The sequence below is a fragment of the Schistocerca nitens genome, chromosome 2, assembly GCF_023898315.1.
Source record: "Schistocerca nitens isolate TAMUIC-IGC-003100 chromosome 2, iqSchNite1.1, whole genome shotgun sequence".
In the NCBI taxonomy this organism is placed as follows: Eukaryota; Metazoa; Arthropoda; class Insecta; order Orthoptera; family Acrididae; genus Schistocerca; species Schistocerca nitens.
This window is the reverse complement of record NC_064615.1, coordinates 537,013,941-537,038,527: the sequence shown is the minus strand read 5'-3', so window position 1 is coordinate 537,038,527 and position 24,587 is coordinate 537,013,941. Positions and strand designations below refer to the sequence as shown.

At 45.2% G+C, this 24,587-nt stretch overlaps 1 protein-coding gene across 1 annotated transcript in view; it reads left to right on the top strand.

Moving 5' to 3' along the window:
- Positions 1 to 8,576: 8,576 nt before the first annotated feature.
- LOC126235139 (PR domain zinc finger protein 13) overlaps positions 8,577 to 24,587 on the top strand; it is a 38,337-nt gene continuing 22,326 nt past the window's right edge. Inside the window, exon 1 of the mRNA XM_049943872.1 lies at positions 8,577 to 8,580. Coding sequence (XP_049799829.1) covers positions 8,577 to 8,580 — 4 coding nt within the window. The remainder of the gene's footprint in view (positions 8,581 to 24,587) is intronic.

Genomic DNA, 24,587 nt, shown 5'->3' with positions numbered 1-24,587 from the left:
CAGGACTCGGTACAAGCCAGTCCATTACAGGGATGTTATTATCGTGTAACCATTCCGCCATAGGTCGTGCATTATGAACAGATGCTCGATCGTGTTGAGAGATGCAATCGCCATCCCCGAATTGTTCTTCAACAGTGGGAAGCAAGAAGGCGTTTAAAACATCAATATAGGCATGTGCTGTGATAGTGTCACGCGAAACAACAAGGGGTGAAAAACACGACTACACCGTAACACCACCGCCTCCGGATTATACTGTTGGCAGTACACACTCTGGCAGACGACGTTCACCGGGCATTCGCCATACCCTCACCCTGCCATCGGATCGCCACATTGTGTACCGTGATTCGTCACTCCATACAACGTTTTTCCAATGTTCAATCGTTCAATGTTAACGCTCCTTATACCAAGCGAGGCGTCGTTAGGCATTTACCTGCATGATGTGTGTCTTATGAGCAGCCGCTCGACAATGAAATCCAAGTTTTCTCATCCCTCGTCTAACTGTCATAGCACTTGCAGTGGATGGTGATGCAGTTTGGAATTCCCGTGTGATTGTCTGGATAGATGTCTGCCTATTACAATTTACGACCCTCTTCCGCTGTCGGCGGTCTCTGTCAGTCAACAGACGAGGTCGGCCTGTACGCTTTTGTGCTGTACGTGTCACTTCACGTTTCCACTTCGCTATCACATTGGAAACATTGGCCCTAGGGATGCTTAGGAGTGTGGAAATCTCGTGTACAAGATGTATGACACGAGTGATATCCAGTCACATGGCCACGTTCGAAGTCCGTGAGTTCCGCGGAGCGCCACTTTCTTTTCTCTCACGATGTCTAATGAACTGAGGTCGGTGGTATGGAGTACCTGGCAGTAGGTGGCAGCACAAAGCACCTGAAATGAAAAACGTATGTTTTTGTGCGTGTCCGGATACTTTTGATCACATAGTTTATATATCTGTAGTCTTGGAATCCATCACATAGGGACCAGTAGACTGTTGATAAGTAGGGACAGGCAAATTTCGGAGGAAACGTTAATGCGGAAAATTGCATGAAATTAGCGGCTTTTAGTGAATTAACGAGAAATCGACCTTTTTTACGAGATATCCCGAAATCTGTAATTCTGAATTATAAATGGTTGAGGTTCGTGTATGATCTTAAAATAGTAGTTGAGTTCCCACCTAACGGACTTTCATGTGACAGTAAAAACAGTAGAAAATTCGGCAAACAAAACCATATTTGTTAAAGAAATACTCTGAATTTGGGAAAGATACCAAATTTGTCAAAAAGCAACACCGAATTGGCCAAAAACAACACAGAATTCGTAAAAAAAAACAATACTAATTTTGCCAAGGCAACACCGAATTTGAGAAAATAAACAACACAGAATTTGACACTAAATTTGGCAGAAGGAATATGGATAAAAAACATTGAATTCTGCGAAAACGAAACACCGAATTTGGCACAAAATAACACCGAAATTTGTTATAAAATAACAATTTTTCCTATCTCTACTGAAAACCAAATCCATCTGATTATCATCGAGGCCAGTGGTAATTATGTTCTGAACGAACAGTACATCTTTGGTGTACAGCGTGAAGTAAGAAATGCTGTTACGCGTAACAATAGACGTTGATCCAGCTAGCGCCGGCCGGTGTGGCTGAGCGGTTCTAGGCGCCACAGTCTGGAACCGCGCAACCGCTATGCTCATAGGTTCCAATCCTGCCTCGGGCATGCATGCGAGTGATGTCCTTAGGTTAGTTAGGTTTAAGTAGTTCCAAGTTCTAGGAGGCTGATGACCTCAGCAGTTAAGTCCCATAGTGCTCAGAGCCATTTGAACCATTTGATCCAGCTAGCTACTGGAACCTACTGAATGGTGTATGGGAGAAGGAAATTGAGCTGGTGCATAACTTTACAAATTGCGATGTTAAAAAAGCTGACGTGTCCATAAACTAGCGCGCATAGCGACAGCTGCTGTGAGATTTCACCAGTGTGTCACTTTCGGAAAGACCGGCGGCTTATCTGAGGCTCGTCTCCGTAATGGACGGCGTTAAATTGCTCTTCCCCGGTAAGTGGGCTTTCGCCAAGCAGCATGGGCGGCACCTAATTACTTCCGATGCTCTCTGAGAGCCCCGGGCTGCCGCCCATAAAAATCAGCGGCGGCGGCGGCGGCGGCGGCGGCGAGTAGCGAGCAGCCGGTTCACGGGCCGGCGCGCTCCACTGTCTGAAGGGGCAACGGCGGCCATCTACCAGCAGAAACAAAACAAAGACACTCGCGAGAGCTAGCCGTCTTCGGTGGTTCATGTGTTACGAGACCCTCATCTTCTTCTGTTTCTTTTTCTTGTGTCGTTTACATTCACAGTCCAGTCACATTAATGTGACCACCGCACGACTGCTACGGTCGCAGGTTCGAATCCTGCCTCGGGCATGGATGTGTGTGATGTCCTTAGGTTAGTTAGGTTTAAGTAGTTCTAAGTTCTAGGGTTCTGATGACCACAGATGTTAAGTCCCATAGTGCTCAGAGCCATTTGAACCAATGTGACCACCGCCTATGTTCGGCGTCACCAATAACCACTCACAGACGGCAGGCGGCAACTCTAGCATCGGAGGGTATATAACGCGTTTCGGCGGGAACACGGAAACAATACAGTAGTTTTCGTAATATGGAAGTTTAGCGGTTTATCTGACGTCCAAAAGGGCACGATCGTTCGCTTTTGGGCCAAGGGTGGCTAAGTTTGTATGCTTTTCGCTCGACGGCATGGTTAAAATATACCGTGTATGCCAAAGTGGCGCTGTCCAAAACCTGCCCGTAGGCAGCTGTGATCAACAGGGATGAACGACGTCTGCGGAGATGTGTACGGGCGAACAGACGTGCAACTGTTGAGCAACTGACCGACCAGATGAACCAAGGGGCTACTAACGATGTCTCCGCAGCGACCGTTCAGCGAATATTGCTGCGTGTGATCCCCGCAGCAGGTGCATGAATCTTACGAGGGTCATTCCAAAAGAAATGCACACTATTTTTGTAAAAATACAGTTTTCATTCTGCATGTGTGAAAGTTTTACAGCGTGTAGATACATCCTTCCCGCTTGTTTTCAAACTTAGTTCGACCCGTTCCCGTGAGTGGCGCCGTCACAGCATGCCTTCAAGGTGGCTGCTACACTTGACGTTCGTCAGAAGCAACGTGCTGTCATAGAATACCTGTGCTGTGAAAACGAGACAGTGGGAAACATCCACAAGAGGTTGAAAAAGGTGTATGGAGATGCTGCTGTCGATCGCAGTACAGTTAGTCGGTGGGCAAGCAGGTTACGTGATGAAAGCGGGCACGGAAATATTGAAGATTGTCCTCGCAGCGGCAGGCCTCGTACTGCACACACTCCAGACAATGTGCAGAGAGTTAACGAATCGGTGACTGCTGACAGACGCATCACAGTGAACGAATTGTTATGCTACGTTGGGATATTCGAAGGAATTGTTTGCAGAATACTGAAAGTGTTGGCGTTAAAAAAGGTTTGTGCCAGTTGGTTTCCCAGGATGTTGACAGTGGCTCACAAAGAAACAAGAAAAGCGGCATGTAGCGAACTTTTGGAAGAGTACGAGAATGGTGGAGATGAATTTCTTGGAATAATTGTGACAGGTGATGAAACGTGGCTCCATCATTTTTCACCAGAGACGAAGAGGCAGTCAATGGAGTGGCATCATGAAAATTCACCCAAGAAAAAAAATTCAAAACAATACGTTCTGCTGGAAAAGTTATGACTACGGTGTTTTTCGTTTCCGAAGGACTCTTGCTTGTGGACATCATGCCAAGTGGAACCACCATAAATTCTGATGCATAGGTGACGACACTGAGCCGGCCGGGGTGGCCGAGTGGCTCTAGCCGCTACAGTCTAGAACCGCGCGGCCGCTACGGTCGCAGGTTCGAATCCTGCCACGGGCATGGATGTGTGTGATATCCTTAGGTTAGTTAGGTTTAAGTAGTTCTAAGTTCTAGGGGACTGATGACCTTAGAAGTTAAGTCCCATAATGCTCAGAGCCATTTGAAGACACTGAAGAACATATGTGAGGATACTGAAGAAACTTCAAGCTCTCGCGCGTTGCCCATTTAGGGCTCGCGTAAACGGCTACTTGACTTTTTAATCGCTTATGGAGATCAACGCAACTTTACGATGAAGTAAAAAGTACACATTTAATGATTTTTTTATACGATACAAATTCAAAACATGGGGTCAGTGTAAAATTGAACTTGGTCATGGACTTAAGTTACCCTAGGTACGTCACTGTCATCGGCATTATTGCTAATTGTGCGCATTAATTATTTTGGTCAATAAGGACGAAACATTACGCCTCAAAGAATCAAGGAAGGACGTATTTACATCTAACTGCGATGCAATATATGTTTTTGTGAAACTGGTCAAACAACAGACTTGCTACTTGCTTACCTGGTGGTAATTATAAGGGTAGATCAGAAATTTTCCATTCGAAGGCCACACACCACTTGCCGATATGTCTGCGCTTATATATCCGCATCGAAACTGCTCTATGTTCTGTATACACTGCAGCAAAGCCCTTGTACGGGAACTCTTTGATCGCACCTTGTAATATTCACTAACGATAATTTCTTTAGTTATATCGTGTGGGTACTTGTTTACGGTGAATGCATGTTTGTGAGTGTATATGTGTGTGTGTGTGGGTGTGTGTTTTGTGTTTCTGCGTATGTCGTACTATGGTTCTCACACAAACAACTAAGGGAGAGAGTCAATTCACTATCGATAACTTCTGATGTTGTCCATCCATGGTTGTGTGACAGAGCTAGTTGTTTACGGTGTGTCTTTGTCTTTTCGCATAAGACGTATTTTTCATTCAAGTAGCTCGTACTACCGAGAGCTTAAATTTCCTTGTACGGCGATATTTCTCAATCTTGAAAATGATGGGTTGATGACACGTCGGAGACGCTACGTGACTGCATTCCCGTGAGGTGTTAGAATATCGTATTTTTATGGTTACAGGACTAATTCTGTCGTATATGGAAAGGAAGCCTCTAAAGATGCTTAGCGGCCCGACAGAGCCGTAACAGCACCATCAAGACTCGTAGCGCAGTGGGCGGCATCGGGTCTTGGGTGGGTGGAGTGTTGTGGTAGCGGAAGAGAGCCGTTTACGCGAGCCCTAAATGGGCAACGCGCGAGAGCGGACAGGCCAATCTCCCGGGAACGGACAAAAGGAAAAGCGACGCGGAGGCGACGCGCACCTCGCTCCCCGCGCTACGCATTAAGGCACGAGAAAGGCGCGAAATCGAAGAGGCATCGCCCCGCTCCAGATTGCGAGGGTGGTAGTGGGGGGAGGGGGGAGCGGACGTGGTACGGCAGGTACAGGCACGGCTACGCGTGCGGCGACGCGCGCGCCGCGCCGGAGAAAGCGCGCAGCAGCGCAGCGCCGGCGCGCGTCGAGCTGGGCGCCAAGCGGCGGCTGCGGCGGCGGCGGCGGCGGCGGGCGAGGCCCTCATTCATGTGGAGCGGAGCCGCGCGTGTCCCGCGGCCAGCTACGCCGCGCGGCCTCTGGAAAGCGAGCCGGGGGACGCACCGCCGCCGCCGCCATTAATGAGCTGATCCGCCGACCTGGCGAGATGCTATCGCCGCGCGAGCTCTTATAAACACTGCCCATCGTCAAACTGCACATGCCGCACTGGCCGAGATTATTAGAGACAAATTGGCCCAATAAAAATGAGACATGTCTTGCGCAGGGGGAAAGTAGCCGCAGCGACCACGCCTTAGTGAAATCGGCGAGCTTAATTAATTTCAAATCGTGCCGCACATGCTCCCGAACAGCGTTGTCAAGTACGGGAATTTGGATCTTGTTTTCGCGAGAGGAAGTTCTGGGAGGCTGGAAACAGTCTTCAGAGCAGCAACACGGGTGTTGTCAGGATAGTTTTCTTTTATTTCTATTATAATTTAATACTTTTGCGAGATGTGTTCAAGTTTTTATTTTTTCCATTTTCTTTCTCGCGACTTGCCACAGACAGAAACACGGAATTTTGCTCCTCTGGCGACGTGCTAGGCACTGTGGAGGGGGGGTTTCAACATGTACCACGACTGCAGACGACCACCTGCAAACAAGCAAAAAATAAAATAAAAAAATAACTGCGTAACTGTGTTTTTCCGAAATGAAAAAAATGGTGCAAATGGCTCTGAGCACTATGGGACTCAACATCTTAGGTCATAAGTCCCCTAGAACTTAGAACTACTTAAACCTAACTAACCTAAGGACATCACACACACCCATGCCCGAGGCAGGATTCGAACCTGCGACCGTAGCAGTCCCGCGGTTCCGGACTGCAGCGCCAGAACCGCTAGACCACCGCGGCCGGCTTTCCGAAATGATACTTAAAACTTTGCGACAGCGTCTGGTAGATAAAGTGGATGATTGTTAATTCCAAAGTTTCAGCTTTGACATTGCTGTGTGTCTAAACTCAAATGATACCATGTACAAGGGGCGATCGAAAAGTTTCCGTTTGAAGGTCGTACAGTCTACAATCGGTATGCCAACCCGGCAAAATCGACGTGAGCTCGGAGGCAATCATTTGGTTGAACGCCGTGCCCTGATGCGTCAAGAAGTCTGTAACTGCCTGCTCCAGATCCTCATCCGACAGGAATGGTCGACTTATCAAGGCATTCTTAAGAGACCGAAGCAGAGCTAGTCGCATGGCGAGGGATCAGTACTACAGGTAGAGTCATTGAGCGACCTCACTTGGGTTGGCGTAATTTCTGCGTTACGACATTTGCGAAATGGGACGTGCGCTATCATGAAGCAGCAGCACCATTCCACAATGTGGTTTTCGACAAACATGCCGCCCCCATACACAGTTTTCACTCTCTCATGATCCGCCTCCAAACTGAGTGGTTGGCTCGGTGGAATGCCATATCAGAGACCAGTGTTCGATCCCGGCAGCGTCGGAGTTTTTCCGCGCTCGGGGTCAAGGTGTCATCTACACCGTCAATTCAACCTGGTCGACACGCAAGCGCCGAAATGGCTTCAACAAAAGGACTTGCATCAGGCGGACGGTCTTTCCACAGGTGGAGCTCCCAGCCATGTCACACGCTTTATCATTATTCTCCAACACACGTACATCGGTCTTTGCCCTTCGGCTGCCAGAAACAACACGATGATCCTGTTTCGGTGTATTTTTTTTAAATCTCATTTTCTTCTGTATAGTTCGTTGAATCTGTTCGAGGCGGACGTCCGATGACACCCATTTAGGTGCTTCGTTGATCAATTCACTCAGTTTTTTTGTCACAGAGGGTAGGTAACCATCTGACCGAACACGCTGAGCTACCGTGCCGGCGTGTATTCGGTGATAACGTTGCCAAAATTCATGATTCCGCATTTACCGTGCGCACGTCGGAATGATACGAATACCACCCTTGTCCCTTACACACATGGCGGTGTTTATATACCCCCATCGGAGTCGCGCTGCCTTGGATATGCGCTGCAGCAGCGGGTTACATGATAAACGTTAGGACCCCATACAACTGCGGCCAAAGTGACGTCGGGGTTTAGGGAAGCAAGCATACAAGATTCTTTTGAAGCGTATGTGACAACTCATTGATGAGTTTGGACCACTTTCAGTTTGATGACGAACTGATATAAAGGTAAGTGCTAGTAGCACAGCTCAGTCACTATCGAACTGAGTTAAGAAAAACATTTCATCTTTATGGCGACTGACAATGATTGCCTCGCTTTTGGATGTAGATAGTGCTCTACCTCCAGATCTTGCAAGTACGCTGTATGTCTCGGGAGGACGTCTCCGCCGGCCGGAGTGGCTGAGCAGTTCTAGGGGCTACAGTCTGAAACCGCGCGACCGCTACGGTCGCAAGTTCGAATCCTGCCTATGGCATTGATGTGTGTGATGTCCTTAGGTTACTTAGGTTTAAGTAGTTCTAAGTTCTAGGGGACTGATGACCTCAGAAGTTACGTCCCATAATGCTCAGAGCCATTTGAACCATTTGAGGATGTCTGCTGAAACTTCCACTGTGCTCGCAGATCTCGTTCTCGCTTCTGACGCTCCGGCCGTGCTGTTTACGGAGAAAGCGAGCGCAGCCGGTAGATGGGCGTCCACGTCCCGTGCGACTGTCGGCGCGTCGCGCCCTGCTCTCTTCCGCGTCGCGATTCAGGAAAGGGGAGCCACGGCGCGCAGGGGAGTGCGGCCGCTCGGGTGTCGCCGCACACCCGGAAGGCGCGCGGCGCGTTGCGTTCGGCCTGCCGCAGGCGATCTAATTAGCGTGGCGCTCGCTGTCCACCGTCCGGCCGCTGATTTACGAGGCGGCTGCCAGCCGGCGGCGGCGCCACACCCCCTGCCACTCTTCCCCTCACACCGTGTGCTCTGCTCAGCATGGCGACTGTAGTACTGTTCATACGCGAAACCCATACGACTGTGATTCTCCCCATATACAAGTTTACCTCACCCCGGTTGCCTTGGAACACTGTAAATAGTATGGATCCGATGTTCTTGTAACCCTCCACCGCTAGTAGATGACAGCAGTGAAGTGGTGTGTACCTGTCAGTCGACTGTACGGAATCTGGGCGATAACATGGGTACGCCGCGAGAGGATGGCAGGAAGGAGCTGTTGTGTGTTTCGACATGACCCAATCACAACGTGAATGAAGTTGCTCGATATGTTGATATATCGACGCGCAACTGTTCGCAACAAATACTGCACCACTCGATGTGAGAACAATGGTCCTAAAAAGTCCTAAACAACAAGTGAGGAGACGAGTGTCACACCTTGTCAAAAGTAATCGATTTGCAATCCGACAGTAACTGCTCTTGATTGTGAATATATATTCATCTCAACCAGTTTCCGAGTGAACACCTCGCAAAGATCCCACGATACTGAAAATCGTCAATGGGCCAAACTCCACATAAAATGGACAGTAGCTGCCCAGAGGTGTGCAGTGTGGACCAAAGAGTTGTATTACTGCTTATTTTCAAATGGTACTTTTCAAATGGTTCAAATGGTCAGAGCACTACGAGACTAAACTTCTGAGGTCATCAGTCCCCTAGAACTTAGAACTACTTAAAGCTAATTAACCTAAGGACATCACACACATCCATGCCCGAGGCAGCATTCGAACCTGCGACCGCAGCAGAGCGATTCCGGACTGAAGCGCCTAGAATCGCTCGGCCACAGCGGCCGGCAAATGGTACTGTCCACTGCACCAACAGTGATGTGTGGAGAGTCTTGACAGGCCGGAGATGGTTCTGTGATGTTTCCTGGATGGTTTGCGTGCCGTAAGATGACCCCTCCTCCCTCATTCAGGTTACCGTCAACATAAACCATAATGTTTATTTCAACATTTTCGGTAACCATGTGTTGTTTTCTTCTACGTCTTCGCGATGAGAATACTGTGGACACTCCCGTCTTCCTAGAAGACGGTCGGCCGGTGTGGCCGATCGGTTCTAGGTGCTACAGTCTGGAACCGCGCGACCGCTACGTTCGCAGGTTCGAATCCTGCCTCGGGCATGGATGTGTGTGATGTCCTTAGGTTAGTTAGATTTAAGTAGTTCTAAGTTCTAGGGGACGGATGACGTCATAAGTTAAGTCCCATAGTGATCAAAGCCATTTCAACCAACCTAGAAGACACAGTGCTGCACCAATTCATTCCTGATGTGACCGCAGCCAGGCCCCCAAAGCTCCTCGACTGGTCCCCCGGTAAATACCCCTGTCTCAGTACCAGAGAAAACGTCTGGGGACTGTTTCGAACGGCGTTGAAACATTGTAATCAACATCGTCGCAATGTGGTAGCTCTTTTGTCATGTAATAAACAATGAGAGCCTTTACCCAACTGTGACGTACCGAAAGAAACCTGGGAGCCCTCTCTCTCGACGAAATGAGGACCTTTCATGGCTAGCGGTGTTGTTATGCAGTTTTGTTCGTCGGGGTGATTGGTATTTTGTGCGGTGTACTTAATGTGATCAGCTGGGTCTTTAAGGGGACCCTCTGCCATTCGTGTGTAGTACACTACCAGATTGTATCCAGACATACGTGACAATCCTAGATGAAGTCTTTACTCCACAAATGAATAAAAGAGCTAAAGCTATGACGGTGTGGAGGACTTTACTCTATCTTTAGTGTTTTGAAGTTGTCAGACAAGTAGCACAGTCCATCTCCGCTGAACGTCTCACAGTCTATCGTCGTTTAGTGGCTGATTCCTATGGAAAGAGCACGAGGAGTGACGGGAACATGAACGTCGGTGTCTTCTTTAACTCGAAATCTGCGACTGGCATAGCTCACAATGTTTTATGTTAATTTTAGTAATGGTTGGGATGAATTCGTCTCAATATATCGGGCAATGCTGGAAAATATGATGACATACCACATTCAACTGGTATCTGAGTTAGTGAATATGATTTTTAGCTCTTATCTGAATTTTGTTTACAGGAAAAAACACAAAATCATTTTAGAATATGGGAGCGTGATCAGAGAATCTCATTCTGTTATTTTGTTATTTTGTACCTCTGTGAGTCTGCAAAAGTTTCGCTAAACCTACCTGAAAAGTCCGGGATATTTTGACCAATCCAATTTCACTGTAGCTACGATCATAGAAAACCCTACCACTAGAGTGCTTTCCAGGTTTCATCGCGTGTCTAGTATTCACTATCCACGTTACTGTAGAAAATCTATCGTTTTGTCTTGCGTCACCTGTCGTAGATCCAGCTTCGGACAATCCGACGCCGCGTGACACTTGAAATGCGGCAATAAGTCCCGAGAGCGCAGAAAGAAACGTGTGATTTTTCCTCAATATAGTTGGCTACTTAATGTTTCTTATTTTATTTCTTTACATTTATAGCGTCTTTGACTAAAGTGTCCATTCATGTATAAATATATGGCACCAATAGCCTGAAGCTTCTGTGGCGTACCTCTGGTGCCGTGTTTGATACGGTCTTAGATACAAATACTGTTCTATCATGTAATTAAAATTATATATATTGTGATACAAACATAAAACAAGAGAGAATACTCTTAAAATAACGGATTTTCCACATAATCTCTATATCGCGACTGGGAACCTTTAGTATTTTGCATGTATCACCGATAAAAGAAAAAATATATGTTGCCGGATGGATTGCTCACCGCAAAGCGAATTTGTGAACATACAATCTGAAATACACTTCGACAACGAAGCACATTACCAGTTAAATGTGTAATCCCATCAAATCAAAACCACAGCGGATACACCCATCTACTCACATCCTATTGCAGCACGCGGAGAAGCAGTACTTTAGAGAGATGTTGTGAGACGTAGAATAAAAGAAAGTATTTCTATCGAGCGAGGTGGTGCGCTGGTTAGCACACTGGACTCGCATTCGCGAAGACGAAGGTTAAAATCCGCGTCCAGCCATCCTGAATTAGGTTTTCCGTGATTTCTCTAAATCGCTTCAGGCAAATGGCGGGATGGTTCCTTTCAAAGGGCAAGGTCGACTTCCTTCTCCATCCTTCCATAATCCGATGGGACCGATGACCTGGCTAATTGGCCCTCTCCCACAAATCAACCAACCAACCACCCAAAATATTTCTACTGTTCTGGATCTGATGTTAAGGACTTTCTAATTCAACCAGGGACAAAAATTAAATGAGTTTCTCAAGATAAGATATCGCAATTTGATACTTACCGTTTCCAGTAATGCCTCACTGGGAGCCGAGAAATATTTTCCTTTGCGCCGCGGTTATAGGGGCACTAAGAAGCCGTTTCATTAGGCTACACATAGTGGGAGACAGCAGCTAATCCTGGCTGATCTATCTGGGAAAGGGAATTGGGTACGCGCGCAGCCGCTACTCTAAGGTTCTTTTCGGACCCGAGTGAGCGCAGACCGCGAGGGTTCATTAAGTGTGCTGAAGATACGCGGCCTTGTCGTACTTTCTAACGTTGGAACGTTACATGAGGTCGCAGAGGACGAGAGAAACGGTTTCTGAACACAACATTTTCCCATCTGTTGGTGGGCGGGTGGACCCATGTCAAGGACTGCTGCCTTTCCACCGATTACCCTGAGATTCATGATAGACACGTCAAATAACTAGTCGCTATCGAACAGAAACACAAACTAAACTTCGAAGATATTTTAGAAGCTGGTACCATGTCAAACATCAGGTAATATTTATCTCGGGCTGTTATCCTGATTACCTACATGGCCATTGTTCGGAAATGCCGCGCGGAGTGGCCGTGCGGTTTGATGCGCCATGTCACGGATTGCGCGGCCTCTCCCGCCGGAGGTTCGAGTCCTCCATCGGGCATATGTGTGTGTGTGTGTGTGTGTGTGTGTGTGTGTGTGTGTGTGTGCTGTTTCTAGAATAAGACCGTTAGGAACTCACAAACATTTGAACATTTTTGTTCGGAAATCTTCATAGGCGCCTACGGAAATATCACTTTTGTTTGCTTACGTTGCAGCACTCTGCTGGCTTAAGATTGTACAAACTGGAATATCCGCGAGAAACGTTTGGATCCATCATAGGTCGGCATTAGAACCCTATCCTATCACTTATAACGGAACGATCAAAATACTTCGGCAAACTGGGTTGCATCGTCACTACGTATTCAAGTAACACTTAAGACACGAGAGGCGACAGTGTGTGGCATGCAGGTAAAGTAACCTAAAGTGTCTTTTAAAACAGGCGACAAATCTTGTCTGAAACACTGCAAACCTCCTGTTCACTCCTGCAGCATGTTGCTTCATTATTCTGTATACAGTGGGCCACACAAATTATGCACTGCATGTAATACTCGTACTCTGACCACTCGCTGTTGCTTCGTGCCATCAAATGACAAAATGACACATTGTCCGAAATAAGTACAATGCTAATTAATGAATTCGTCAGGCTGTAAGATGTGTTCGCGACTATACACGAAAACCACTATAATTGTTATCGGCTGCACCCCTGATGAGACGTCTTACACTGCTATTGACGATAGGCAGTCCACAAAACGGTGACAGTAAGACTAAATATATCGTCTTATGAACACAAAAATTACAGCTTAAACAGGTACAAATACTGCTTCTAGGATTTCAAATCCCTATGACTGCCGGTAACTCAGTGAGTGGCTGCCTTTTTATGGGAAATCCCACTGCAAAGGAAGTATGGAAAGTGCTAACTAAATTCAATATTCCCAGGTTGTTTTAGCATATTTGTGAATTATGAAACTCGCATGAAAGAAGAGAAGAATTTAGCGTCCCGTCAATATGAGGGTCATTATATATGGTTTAGTTACTGTGACGTGGAATAAAATAACTATGAAAACCCCGAATAATGATAGCTGAACTATGATGTGAAACCACGTCACGAGACTGCGAATTAATGTGTTTTCTATTGTAGCTCAATAGACTTGTATATGACAACTCTTGCCGTCCGATCGTCAGCTGGAAGTCTTGATATATAATTTCACAGAATCAAATCAGTTTAGAATCACTCAGCGTAGTTAGATTTCTCTTTTGGCTACGTGGGTCAGGTGCCCTTCAGCAATGACGTCGACTATGGAACACCGCCCTTATTCTATAAAATTTGCCACTATTGGCTAGAAACGTTCAACTACAGGAAAACTGAATTGTATCTTCAGAGCATCAGCAGGTGGAAGCTACTCTGTTGTGAGCCTCTGTGATGTTAATGAGTCCAAAGTCCGCAGCGCCTGCGGCTTAGTGCTTTGGGTTGGGACTCCAACGTGATTACGCGTGTAATGAGCACTGTCGCCTGCTCAATCTCGAGAAATAGCCTGTCGTATGAGACTCCAGACGTCATTACGCCTAAATAACGTCCTAAACACGCAGACAGATTAGTAAGCCCGGTAATACGTAACGCTATTTTTCAGTTGGGATCCGCCAATATGACCTCCTCCCCGTAATAGCGGGAGCGGAGCGGCCAGCTTTAAAACCTACTTCATATGTTATGCCGGATCAAATCGCAAAATGCAATTACCAGCTGCCGAAAGCGACGGAGGACGAGGCTGTTTGACCTCTCCTCCGGCCAAAGCCTCGCTCCATCAAGACAAATTACCAGGTGCGCCAGCCCCGTCTGATTGCTGGAAGGCGCTCCATCGGTTCATCTCTTTAGGAGACGGGGAAAAGAGGACGCGACTGTCCCCTACGACGACTGTTGCCTTGTGCACATAAGCGCTCCAATCGGCCTCGCAGATGAATGGCTTCCACTGCGACCGCTTCATCAAAATGGTTTGATTTCTCTGATGGCCGGATAATGAAAGTTACAAAGCACACGCGGCTACTAGTTTTAAGGGCGAAGTTGCAACACACGATAGGAAGCAATCGAAGGAAACGGCTGCCAGGCAATCTGTAGCGAGCGAGGCAATTTCGATAAGAAGCAAGGATGCATTTATTCATTCTGAAATGAAACGACGAACCAGAAGCTGAGCATTAAGACGTCCGAGGGGCCTCCAGCGGATCGTCTCTGTTTCTGTGCGTCTCTAAGTTGCCCACTGAAGTTCCCCACTAAAGTACTTTAAATTTTAGTGCCTTCCTGCTGGAGTCTTTTGTAATTACACCAACCCGTGTTCTGTTAGTGAGCTACGTATACAATCTGTCTCCTGATAAGTACTAGGGTAATTAATGACAGAGTAGCTTTAAAACGATGCTACAACTTTAAATTGGACGAATAATTTTTGTGATATATACTTATATAAATTCAGCCTTTGACTACCGTGATGAAATCCTCCAATTCGTACAACAGTGTTACAATATTTTATTGCTGCAAAAGAAGTCGTTAGTAACACTTACTACAAAATGTTTTCGTTGTCTTAAATGGTACAAATGGCTCTGAGCACTATGGGACTTAATTCTGAGGTCATCAGTCCCCTAGAACTTAGAACTTCTTAAACCTAACTAACCTAAGAACATCACACACATCCATGCCCGAGGCAGGATTCGAACCTGCGACAGTAGCGGTCGCGCGGTTCCAGACTGTAGCGCCTAGAACCGCTCGGCCACTCCAGCCGGCTCGTTTTCTTAGTTTGTAATTGTTTCCCCTACTAGTCGCTCACGTTGTTAGCAAACTCTTACTGGATATTTTAGTAGAAGTTGTACCAATTCTCTCCTCTTAAATGTTCCCATTCATCGAAAGTAAGGAAGCTGTTTTCTAGACTGCGTAATTCTGAGAGATGCTCCCAGACTTCTTTGCGACTTACTCATTTTAAGGCTTCTCCCTAGTTTGTATTATCCACTGACTGAATTTTAACAGCGTTACGAACTATCAAGTCTCGTACAGTTTACAAAATAAGTTGTTTTGATCGGAGCAGTGTCATTCGTTAGCGAATTTCTGTTTCCCGGTGTCTTGCCAGTGTTGAAACCCCTTAGTTATGTACAACTAAATTACACGCATATCAAGGTTCCATTAATTATTACCTACTATCTTCCGTAAGTGATTATGTACAAACTGAGAATTGCGAATCTCATAGCTACAGCTGATCTATGTTTCACACACGAGTAGCGTTCGTCATTTCGTGACTTGACGTTATAATAGACGGAGGACAAGCGTGGATTCGGTAAGGATATCGGTAAGTTTAAAAAAAAAAAAAAAAAGAGAGAGAGAACGCCGTTCATTAAATTCTGCAGACGGCAAGATGTATCATCAAAATTCAATAACAATACAGCTCTGGGGGAAGAAATATGTTCAAATTTCGTGGGAGTGCGTATTGTTCAAAACGTGAATTCGAAATTACGTGGTGTAGATCCTGCGAAATGCTTGAGCTCACCAACATTTTCTGTACGGGTAAACGTTACTTTTGGAAATAAAAGCATTAGAAATTTAGCTTATTTAGTATTTTTCCATTCGTTGAAGTCATATGTAACAGTTTTCTAGAGCAATTCTACACAAAGACGCAAAGCAATCATTGCACAGAAACTTGCTGTAAATATAATATCTGATGTCCGCCCTCTAATTGAATGCAAGAATTGTTTAAAAAGTAGGACTGCTAATCACAGACTTCCCATACATCTACTCTCTTGTGGAGTTTGTAGTGAGGAATCATGCACGATTTGATGATTATCGTTGCTTTAGTATGTGCAGCAAACGATCCATGAGGCAGCAAGGAGGTCACACTAACGTATGGCCGGAAATGCGTTTTAAGGGAGCAACAGCTACTTGAAGGTGAACAAAACAGATCTTTCACAGTGACTGACAGCACACACGAGAACACACCAGACAATTGGGAATGCTCTGTCTGTACTAGTGTTTCAGCTTAACTCTCGGGAGGCAATCGCCAGTAACGCCTGCTCACTCGCTGAGACTAAACCAGTGCTCATGGTTCTCTGCCACCATACCGTGGGGAATCTGCATGTCCCACAAATGAGTGTTAGTGAATGTTAGCGATAGCACCTATCGTAGAGATAGCCTCACCTGCGAGTAGGATGGATGACAGAAATCCTAGCACTGAGTTGGTGTGTGCGACAAACCACTCTCGAAACCATCGCTGCAGAGGCAAGCCTGTAGCTAATACAACTTGCACGCATTATGATACGGACAGTGGCAGATGTGAAGAATTTGTCCTCGGTCATCTAGTGTACTCCACGCTGTCAGCACATGTAATTCATGCTGAGTCTGGGTTCGTTATCTAGTGTTCGCCACCCTTCATTAAAAAAAAAAAAAAGTCTCTGAGCACTATGGGACTTTACATCTGAGGTCATCAGTCCCCTAGAACTTAGAACTACTTAAACCTAACTAACCTAAGGACATCGCACACATCCATGCCCGAGGCAGGAATCGAACCTGCGAACGTAGCGGTCACGCGGTTCCCGACTGAAGCGCCTAGCACCGCACGGCCATTTTATTTTCAAGTTTGAATGGCTGTACCTCTATTGGAACGCATTTCCTGCCAAGTGTGCACATCACGTTTCTGATCCTTATCCTCTCTTGCACATAAAGGAGCGAAGTATGCTGACGTAAAAACACCAGCGGAAAAATTCTCCTGTGGGAGCACAAAAAGGAGAATATGCTCCTGTTCATTAAAAGACATGACTGAAAAGTAGGGTACCGGCTGCCTCATTCTACCCTCCTCGATACCTTTAAAAAAATTCCCAAAAAATGTTGGCAAGCGATATATTCGCGCTCTTTTAAACACGCTACTCACGTCTCACCCCCAGAAGCACTCCTAACAATAACTCACTCATACCCACTAGTCCATCGCTCTAAGTCGTTCACACCCACCCACTCCCATTTGCTCATTCTCTCACCCACTCAATCAGCCCACTAATTTTCATTATCTCTCTCTCTCTTTCTCTCTCTTTCACTCTCTTTCTGTCACTTTCCGTCTCACAGCCACAGTTTCCTTCGTTCTGTCCAGCTACTACAGTCTCATCTCACTGTCACTGTCTCTGTCTCGATCTTTCTTACTGCTACTACTTCATTCACCACTTCCCATCGCTGTTTTCTCTTCTCATTTTCACTACCTACCTCTTCTTCGTCGTCATTTTCATCGATATTCTCTAATTATCACTGGCTCTCACCCACTTCCACCTCCTCCTTCTCTTTATTCCTTTCCCATTGGCGCTGTCTCCTTCACTGTCTACAACGCACCGTTCTGTCTGTCACTTTCAACTATGTTCTTATGTCACTATGTCTTTCTTTTTCTTTCATACTCCGATTTTATACGACAGTCTGCTATCTTCCACTGTTAATTACTTCTCCTTCTCTTTCCCATTGCCAATGTCAGCCTTATCTATCAGCATGAAAAAGGGCGTGCATGTTCGCAAGTAAAAATTTTTGGTGAAGTTTTTAAAAGGGCTAACGAATGTAAAATGAGGCAGTTGGCAACCCACTTTTCAGTCAGATTCTTTGAATAAACAGGCGCGTATTCGCCTTTTAGGTGCTCCGCTAGGAACTTTTCTCTGCTTGTTCCCTTCTTTTCCGTGTTACAGCAGGGCATGCCACTTATATAAAAAGAACTGTATGGGTCAGTAACATTGAAATAACGCAAACTATATAATTTTACACCTCAGACCCAACTTAAAGCTCACATAACTTTTGCATGTGCTTCCGTACTGCAGCAACATGGGGCTCCCAGAACCGTTCTGATGAAAATGGAGATCACCGGGTCCCGGGCTCGATTTCCGACCGGGTTGGAGATTTTCTCCTCCCGAGGGCTGGGTGTTTCTGTTGTCCTTATAATTTCATTATCATTCGTGAAAGTGGCGAGATTTGACTGTATAAAGGTTGGGAATTTGTACGGGCACTGATAACCGTGCAGTTGAGCGCCTCCACAAACCAAATATCATCATCACATCATCACGACAATGGAGATGCTTTACAGCATATTCGTGCACTTTATAAACTACATTTTGACTCACATCGGATTTTAGGTGTGTATTTTAGCTATACAAGTGGGGTAACTTTGAACTTCTTTATGTCGGAGACAGACGAAGACATCAAGAAAAATTTCAAAGTTGTTCGAAATCAGGGTCTTACGAATACATTGCAAAAACTACAGCCATTTGCTGCTATCGCCAGTAGAGGCATGATACCCATTTTTTTTTTCCACGTCGTTTGGGAACATATTACGGAGTACATTGTGTTGCATGCCTTCTACTCTGCCCACCTCTCATGTGAATTAAATGCCATGCGATATTGAATGTTTTCCACTCCGTAGATGGATTCTGAGGACATGTAAACATTAACTAAACAGAATCAGCTACTACGATTCTGACGCAGTTCCGTAAAGAGTATGAGTGATGTCGCTCCGCTCATTCCTGGCTACTGTGCACCCTCGGTAGCTGCGTAGGGTACCGCTGAATTATCGCCCAGGACAACGTGCCGCATCCTTCTCGTGAAGAACTGCTTCGCGCGCTGACAGGCAGAGCTCACCGCCGCGGCCTGGCTGAGGAATGCCGACCACATTCCCTGACGACCCTCCTTTGGGCCACCGCGGCGGCAGCTCGCGATAGGTCACAGGATCACCTTGCGCTGCGCCTGGCCGCCTCCCGAGTTATGCCGGCCGGGCTGGGCCGGGCCTCGTTAGCTAGCCGGCTGCGCCCCTGTCGCCTCACGGATTTACAAACTGCCGCGCTCGTGAATCGGTCGCCGTTATTGGTTCGCCGGTCGTCGGCTCGTATAGCAGCCTCGGGAGCCCTGAGCTGCGCAGCGCTGCGTGTGGGTGGCAGTCGGAGATGCGCCCTCCGCATCTACACCTTGCCCCTACTGCTCGGATCACTAGCCTAGCCAGCTTCCTATTATTAGTTTGTGAGGTTAAAATTTCTTAAAGACACCAAACCGTGCCAGCCATTCTGGCAGGTTGCGAATTAATAGAAAGCAGTGCTAATCACAATAAATAACTTATTTTTCATTCTGGCAGTGGCCGTGGCAGGTACCACTCGATACTACACAACGGTTACGTGGACCGGGTTCTCTCGTCATCTTCAGCCTTTGGCGGAGGTTCGAGTCCTCCTTCGGGCATGGGTGTATGTGTTTGTCCTTAAGATAATTTCGGTTGGTTCAAATGGCTCTGAGCTCTATGGGACTTCACTTCTAAGGTCATCAGTCCCCTAGAACTTAGAACTACTTAAACCTAACTAACCTAAGGACATCACACACATCCATGCCCGAGGCAGGATTCGAACCTGCGACCGTAGCGGTCGCGCGGCTCCAGACTGTAGCGCCTAGAACCGCTCGGCTGCCGATAATTTAGGTTAAGTAGTGTATAAGCTTAGGGACTGATGACCTTAGCAGTTAAGTCCCATAAGATTTCACACACATTTGATTTTTTTTTTCAGCCTTTGGTCTAAAGATGCTCGTATAAAGCGAAACTGGTTAGTAGGATTAAAAATAAATTATTTGTTGCGATTTGGTGCGCTGTTTGTTGAAATACTAAGTGCAGTCGCTGTGCCTCCACAATGATGTCAAAAATTATGAGACTTATGTGCAGGCAATGAATATCGTAATGCAGTGAAAAATGATCCGTGACTCGTCTGATTGCTGTAAACAAACGGGTTTTCGAGTGCTGGCTTGTTGGGCCTATCGTAGCTTCACCAGAACCCCGGTGGCCGTCACTTTTCGGGGTTCTTGCAGCGTCTGTACAGCTGTCGTAGCGATCCCGGTACACTCGCACAGTCTTCACTGCACTTCGCCAGTACAGGCAGTCTCCTACTTCATGCCACTGCCCGTCTCCCGTTAAAAAAATTGGACCAGAAAAACTTACGAGAAGAGCCCTAGAATGGACAGAATCTGGGCGAAGACCAATTGTAGGACCACGAAAAAGATGGAGAGACCAGGTGAGGAACATCTGAACCGAACAAGACCTAACGAAATTCTTAATGATACACGGTGGGAGAAAAAGAAGCTTGGAAGAGGCTATGTGAACGACTTGCACCAGCAGAAACGTTTCAGGAAGAAGAAGGAGTGAAAAATGCTCAACACGAAACCGGGAGGCCCGAATTATTGTTTCATATTGTTTCCCGACGTAGTCAGACTGGAAGTCCATAAATATTAAAAGTTTTGGATTATTATAGTCCTTTAATAGCGAAGATCGCAAAAAGATTTCATAATCAAGGTACTTAGTTTCGGCGAAGACAGCTACCCATCTTCAGATAAAATATGGCAAACATTGCTGTATCTAATCCGCTATCGGTCTCGTGATAGTAATCCATAACTTTCAATTTTTTTTTGTTACAGAAATTCATGTTAAAATATTTCGAGTAAAACTATGAATGTGGAAAACAAAAATTACTGTATTACCAACCTCTTTAAATTTCATTACAGTGGAGTAACTAGATTTGCAACTAAAAGCTGCACTTTTTGTTACACAATGAACGCTGAGAGTATTTCTTCAGGTCTCGCAGACGATCTCTCTCACATTTTGAGGTGTCTTGTATTCTGCCGGCTATCAGTGCCGCTCATCATTATTGTGCATGAACGACGCTGATATCAGGCAGAATACCCTACACCTCAAGATGTCAACATTGAGGGTCTTTATAAAGCATATTATGACTTTTTTCGAAAAAAAAATTTCCCGCTGTCAAATAGAGATAATTTTTCGGATACATACAAATACCATCCTCTCATTACATAATTCTGCGATCAGAGATTTTCTCCTCTGAAGACGATCGTTCCTACAACGGAAAAGTCTTACTAAATAGCTAGTGGTAAAATAAGACAGTCTCATCAGCTCTGGAGACTTCTTTCGCGTCATATATCTCAAGATCGAAGTCCAAGCCTGCAAATAATCAACAGACAAAGTTGGTAAAATGTGGTCAGCTTTGTGGCAAACATTTCTTAACATCATACCTTTCCTTTTCTTCAAACGCTTCAGCCAATCTAGATTTGCAAAATATCCACACCCATTTTCCTGGAATGGTCAACGCTTCTTTCCATCAGTTAAAGTTCTAATATGGGTACACAGCAAGACATAGCTTGTTTCAACCTATGTTCATCTTAAATAGTTCTCATAGGCTTTCTCGATGAGTCGAACGTGCTTGATTGAAACAGTACCGTAATTTTATGTTTCCTTTCAATTATCGTTAATAGTGTGGAATTAGCAATGCCGAACTACTCGTATTTACATGTTCGACCTCGGTTTTTCATTAGCTGCCTTTGTTGCATCATCATTTAAAGCGAAATACCGCTTTGTTTTCAGGGTCTGATTTCTTTGATATAGCGCATAAAAAATAAACAGTACTTGAATTAAAAAAGCAAAAGGCACGAGAAGATTCTGGCACAAGTTTATTGATATCGACACACAGTTTACCGATTCCGACACACCTAGGACCGAACTTGTGTACTGATTGAAGATTTAAACTATAGCAGTAGGAACAGTTGTCTGCTGTTATTGATGAAACAAAAGTATCAACTAATAAACCTAGGAAACGCTGCAAGTGCAGAAAGCAAATGTTCCGTGTCAAAAGAAATCAAATGAAATTAATGAAATTACGGAGTATTTGATTGGGACTGCAGTACTGTTTCGTGTTAACCGATTTTCATGATAAACTTTATTCTTTGCATTCTGAATCCGTTTCCGGTATGCATCTTTATCTCTCACAATCGTCTTACACCGATAAAGCCCTTACCATCTGCGCTACTAATCACTGTTACCAACGAAACTGTCGGAATCTAAATGCAGCCAGACCTGAGTATGCTGAGTTTCTGTAAAAGAATCGTGAGCTTCGTCTGGGATGTGCAGATCTTCGTGATTTCATAATAATATTCAGTACAGTGGACAGGTAAAGATGGGAGAGAGATTGCGTGTTAAAATTCATAACCGATCATAAACGGTCTTTCTTCCACGGCACGTACTTACTAGGAAGGAAATCCGAACATTTTTGCCATTAAGATGACATTGACTATCAAAGTGCAAATTAGAAATATCTCGGTATCTCTATTAATCTTTATGAATTTTACTTTGTTGGTTTCTACTTATTTACTGTTTGCCGATCCTCCTAACGTAAATATGTGGTCACATCCTGTCTTCATTTTTCAAATTCTTGTCGATATTACAGATCACTGATTTGTAAAACGCGCCATATCGAGACGATCTGAAAGGTCTGAGGTTCAGTTTAAATTCTTTGAAAATATTACTCGTAATAGTAACACTAGTAAGCCTCCAACGCAAATGAGATATTGAGGAAAATGTCTTGTGAACATCCTACTAAGACTGAACTGGTATTGTTATCCTATCGTCAGTTTCTCTCCTTGTGTAGTACATCTCTTTTGGTTTATTTCTGTTTACTCTGCTGGTGCTATCCTCTGTTCTCTGGAAGTGTCTCTATAGACTGTATCTCCATACAATGTCAAGATCTGAGATACACAATGACGGCTAATTTTTTAAGGCTGTTTCTACAAGATTAAACGAAATATTAACCTGGACAGAACGCTTCTATACGATATCTAAAATACGACTCTCGCCGCTTGCGACACTATCACAATCGGGATAGGTAGTTAAAGGCAGTCGTGCTGATCTGCTGATAAGTTTCTCGGCTGCCTTCACCGAATGATTGTGATTTGTACAATAGCCTGGCAAAGTTATGTAGCCAGTTTTGTAGGTGGGTAGCACACGTGTGTGAGCCTAATTGACAAGGTGATGGGTGTACGGCGAGGGGCCTTGAGAGCGAAAAGCGTAGACCAACCTTTGTAATCGACCTGCGTGCCTATTACTGCAATCTCTGTACCGAGTATCTCCTCGCTCTTACGTCGAACAGAGACTAGCGCTTCTTTTGTAAGGCTATCCTCCTCGCTCACAGCAGCGAACGAGATTTTTCTCACACATACGGAAACTTTCGTACAGTCTCTCGAAAAATGTTTCGGACATTCTAAGGACGAGAAAACTGATTTGTATGGGTGTTGCTGGTCGAACTACTGATCTTGAACTGAAACCTGTGTCTCCTCACTTTGGTATTAGATATGCTGGACTTCAGTGAATATTTTAAATTACAAACACTGAAACTAAAGTACGCATTTGGCTAAAGTGGACAGCCATCTGGAAGGACTGAAACGGGCTGAAAATAAGGATTAATATCTGTGAGGCATGGAGTGATTCGAGAACAGGAAGAGTTGTAGCCACGGGAGGTAACTGACCGTGCTTAAAACTTCGTTCACTGTTTCAGAATAGCAGTAATTTCTCAATGATAAAACCATTGTAAATATCCACCGTAGGTTGCCAAATTTTTTATATAAGGTGAGCTTTAGTGCATTATGTTTTACAGTGCATTACCGTCAGCTTCGGCCTGTGACCATTTTCAAATGCAATGCATCGGGGACGTGTGTGTCATATTTAAAAGCTATTTAGTGCTATGTGGGAAAATACACTCTATAGTCTTTACTATTTAGTACTACGTGGGAACAGACACTGGTTTTAAATAGGACATACTAATTACCAACGCAACTGCATTTGAAAATGCTTAAGTCCGAAACCGGCCAGTAATGCACTAAAGTTCATCTTGCGTAAAGAATTTGACAGCCTGTGGTGGATACTTAAAATGGTTTTATCATTGAGAAATTTCGTCGAAGCTGCGAACCCACACATGAAGCAATTAATCGTAGTAATAGTCATCACTGAATTGGGCTGATTAATCAAATGTGGGACTTTTCAGTCGCTGTCAGTGACATTGGAATGAGGTAATGAAATTTGTGTTTCCCGAGCGATACAGAGAAAGCGTGTTCTTCTCATATTATAGCATAATTAATGTGCTGCGCAGAGAATGAATTTTACGAAAGAGCTAATCTGCAAAAAGACACTGTTGGTCTGGTTTGACCAGCTGTTAGCGTTAGGGTATTCTGTGCAAGCCTTTCAAAATAGCTACTACAACCTACATTCATCTGAACCAGTTTAAGCACAATGCCACACGACCGTTTCATTTCTTGGTTATTATTTCACATCTTTGGCTCATTTTTAAAGATGTTTTCTCTTCATTCCCACAACTCCCCGTATCCAAAGGAATACACCTATTCCAAATACTGTCGTTGTTTAAAACTACAAAAGTTCGAAAGTTTCACACAGATCTCCTCTACATCACATCTACATGGATACTGTGCAAATCACATTTAAGTGCCTGGCAGACGGTTCATCGAACCACCTTCACAATTCTCTATTATTGCAATCTCGTATAGCGCGTGGAAAGAATG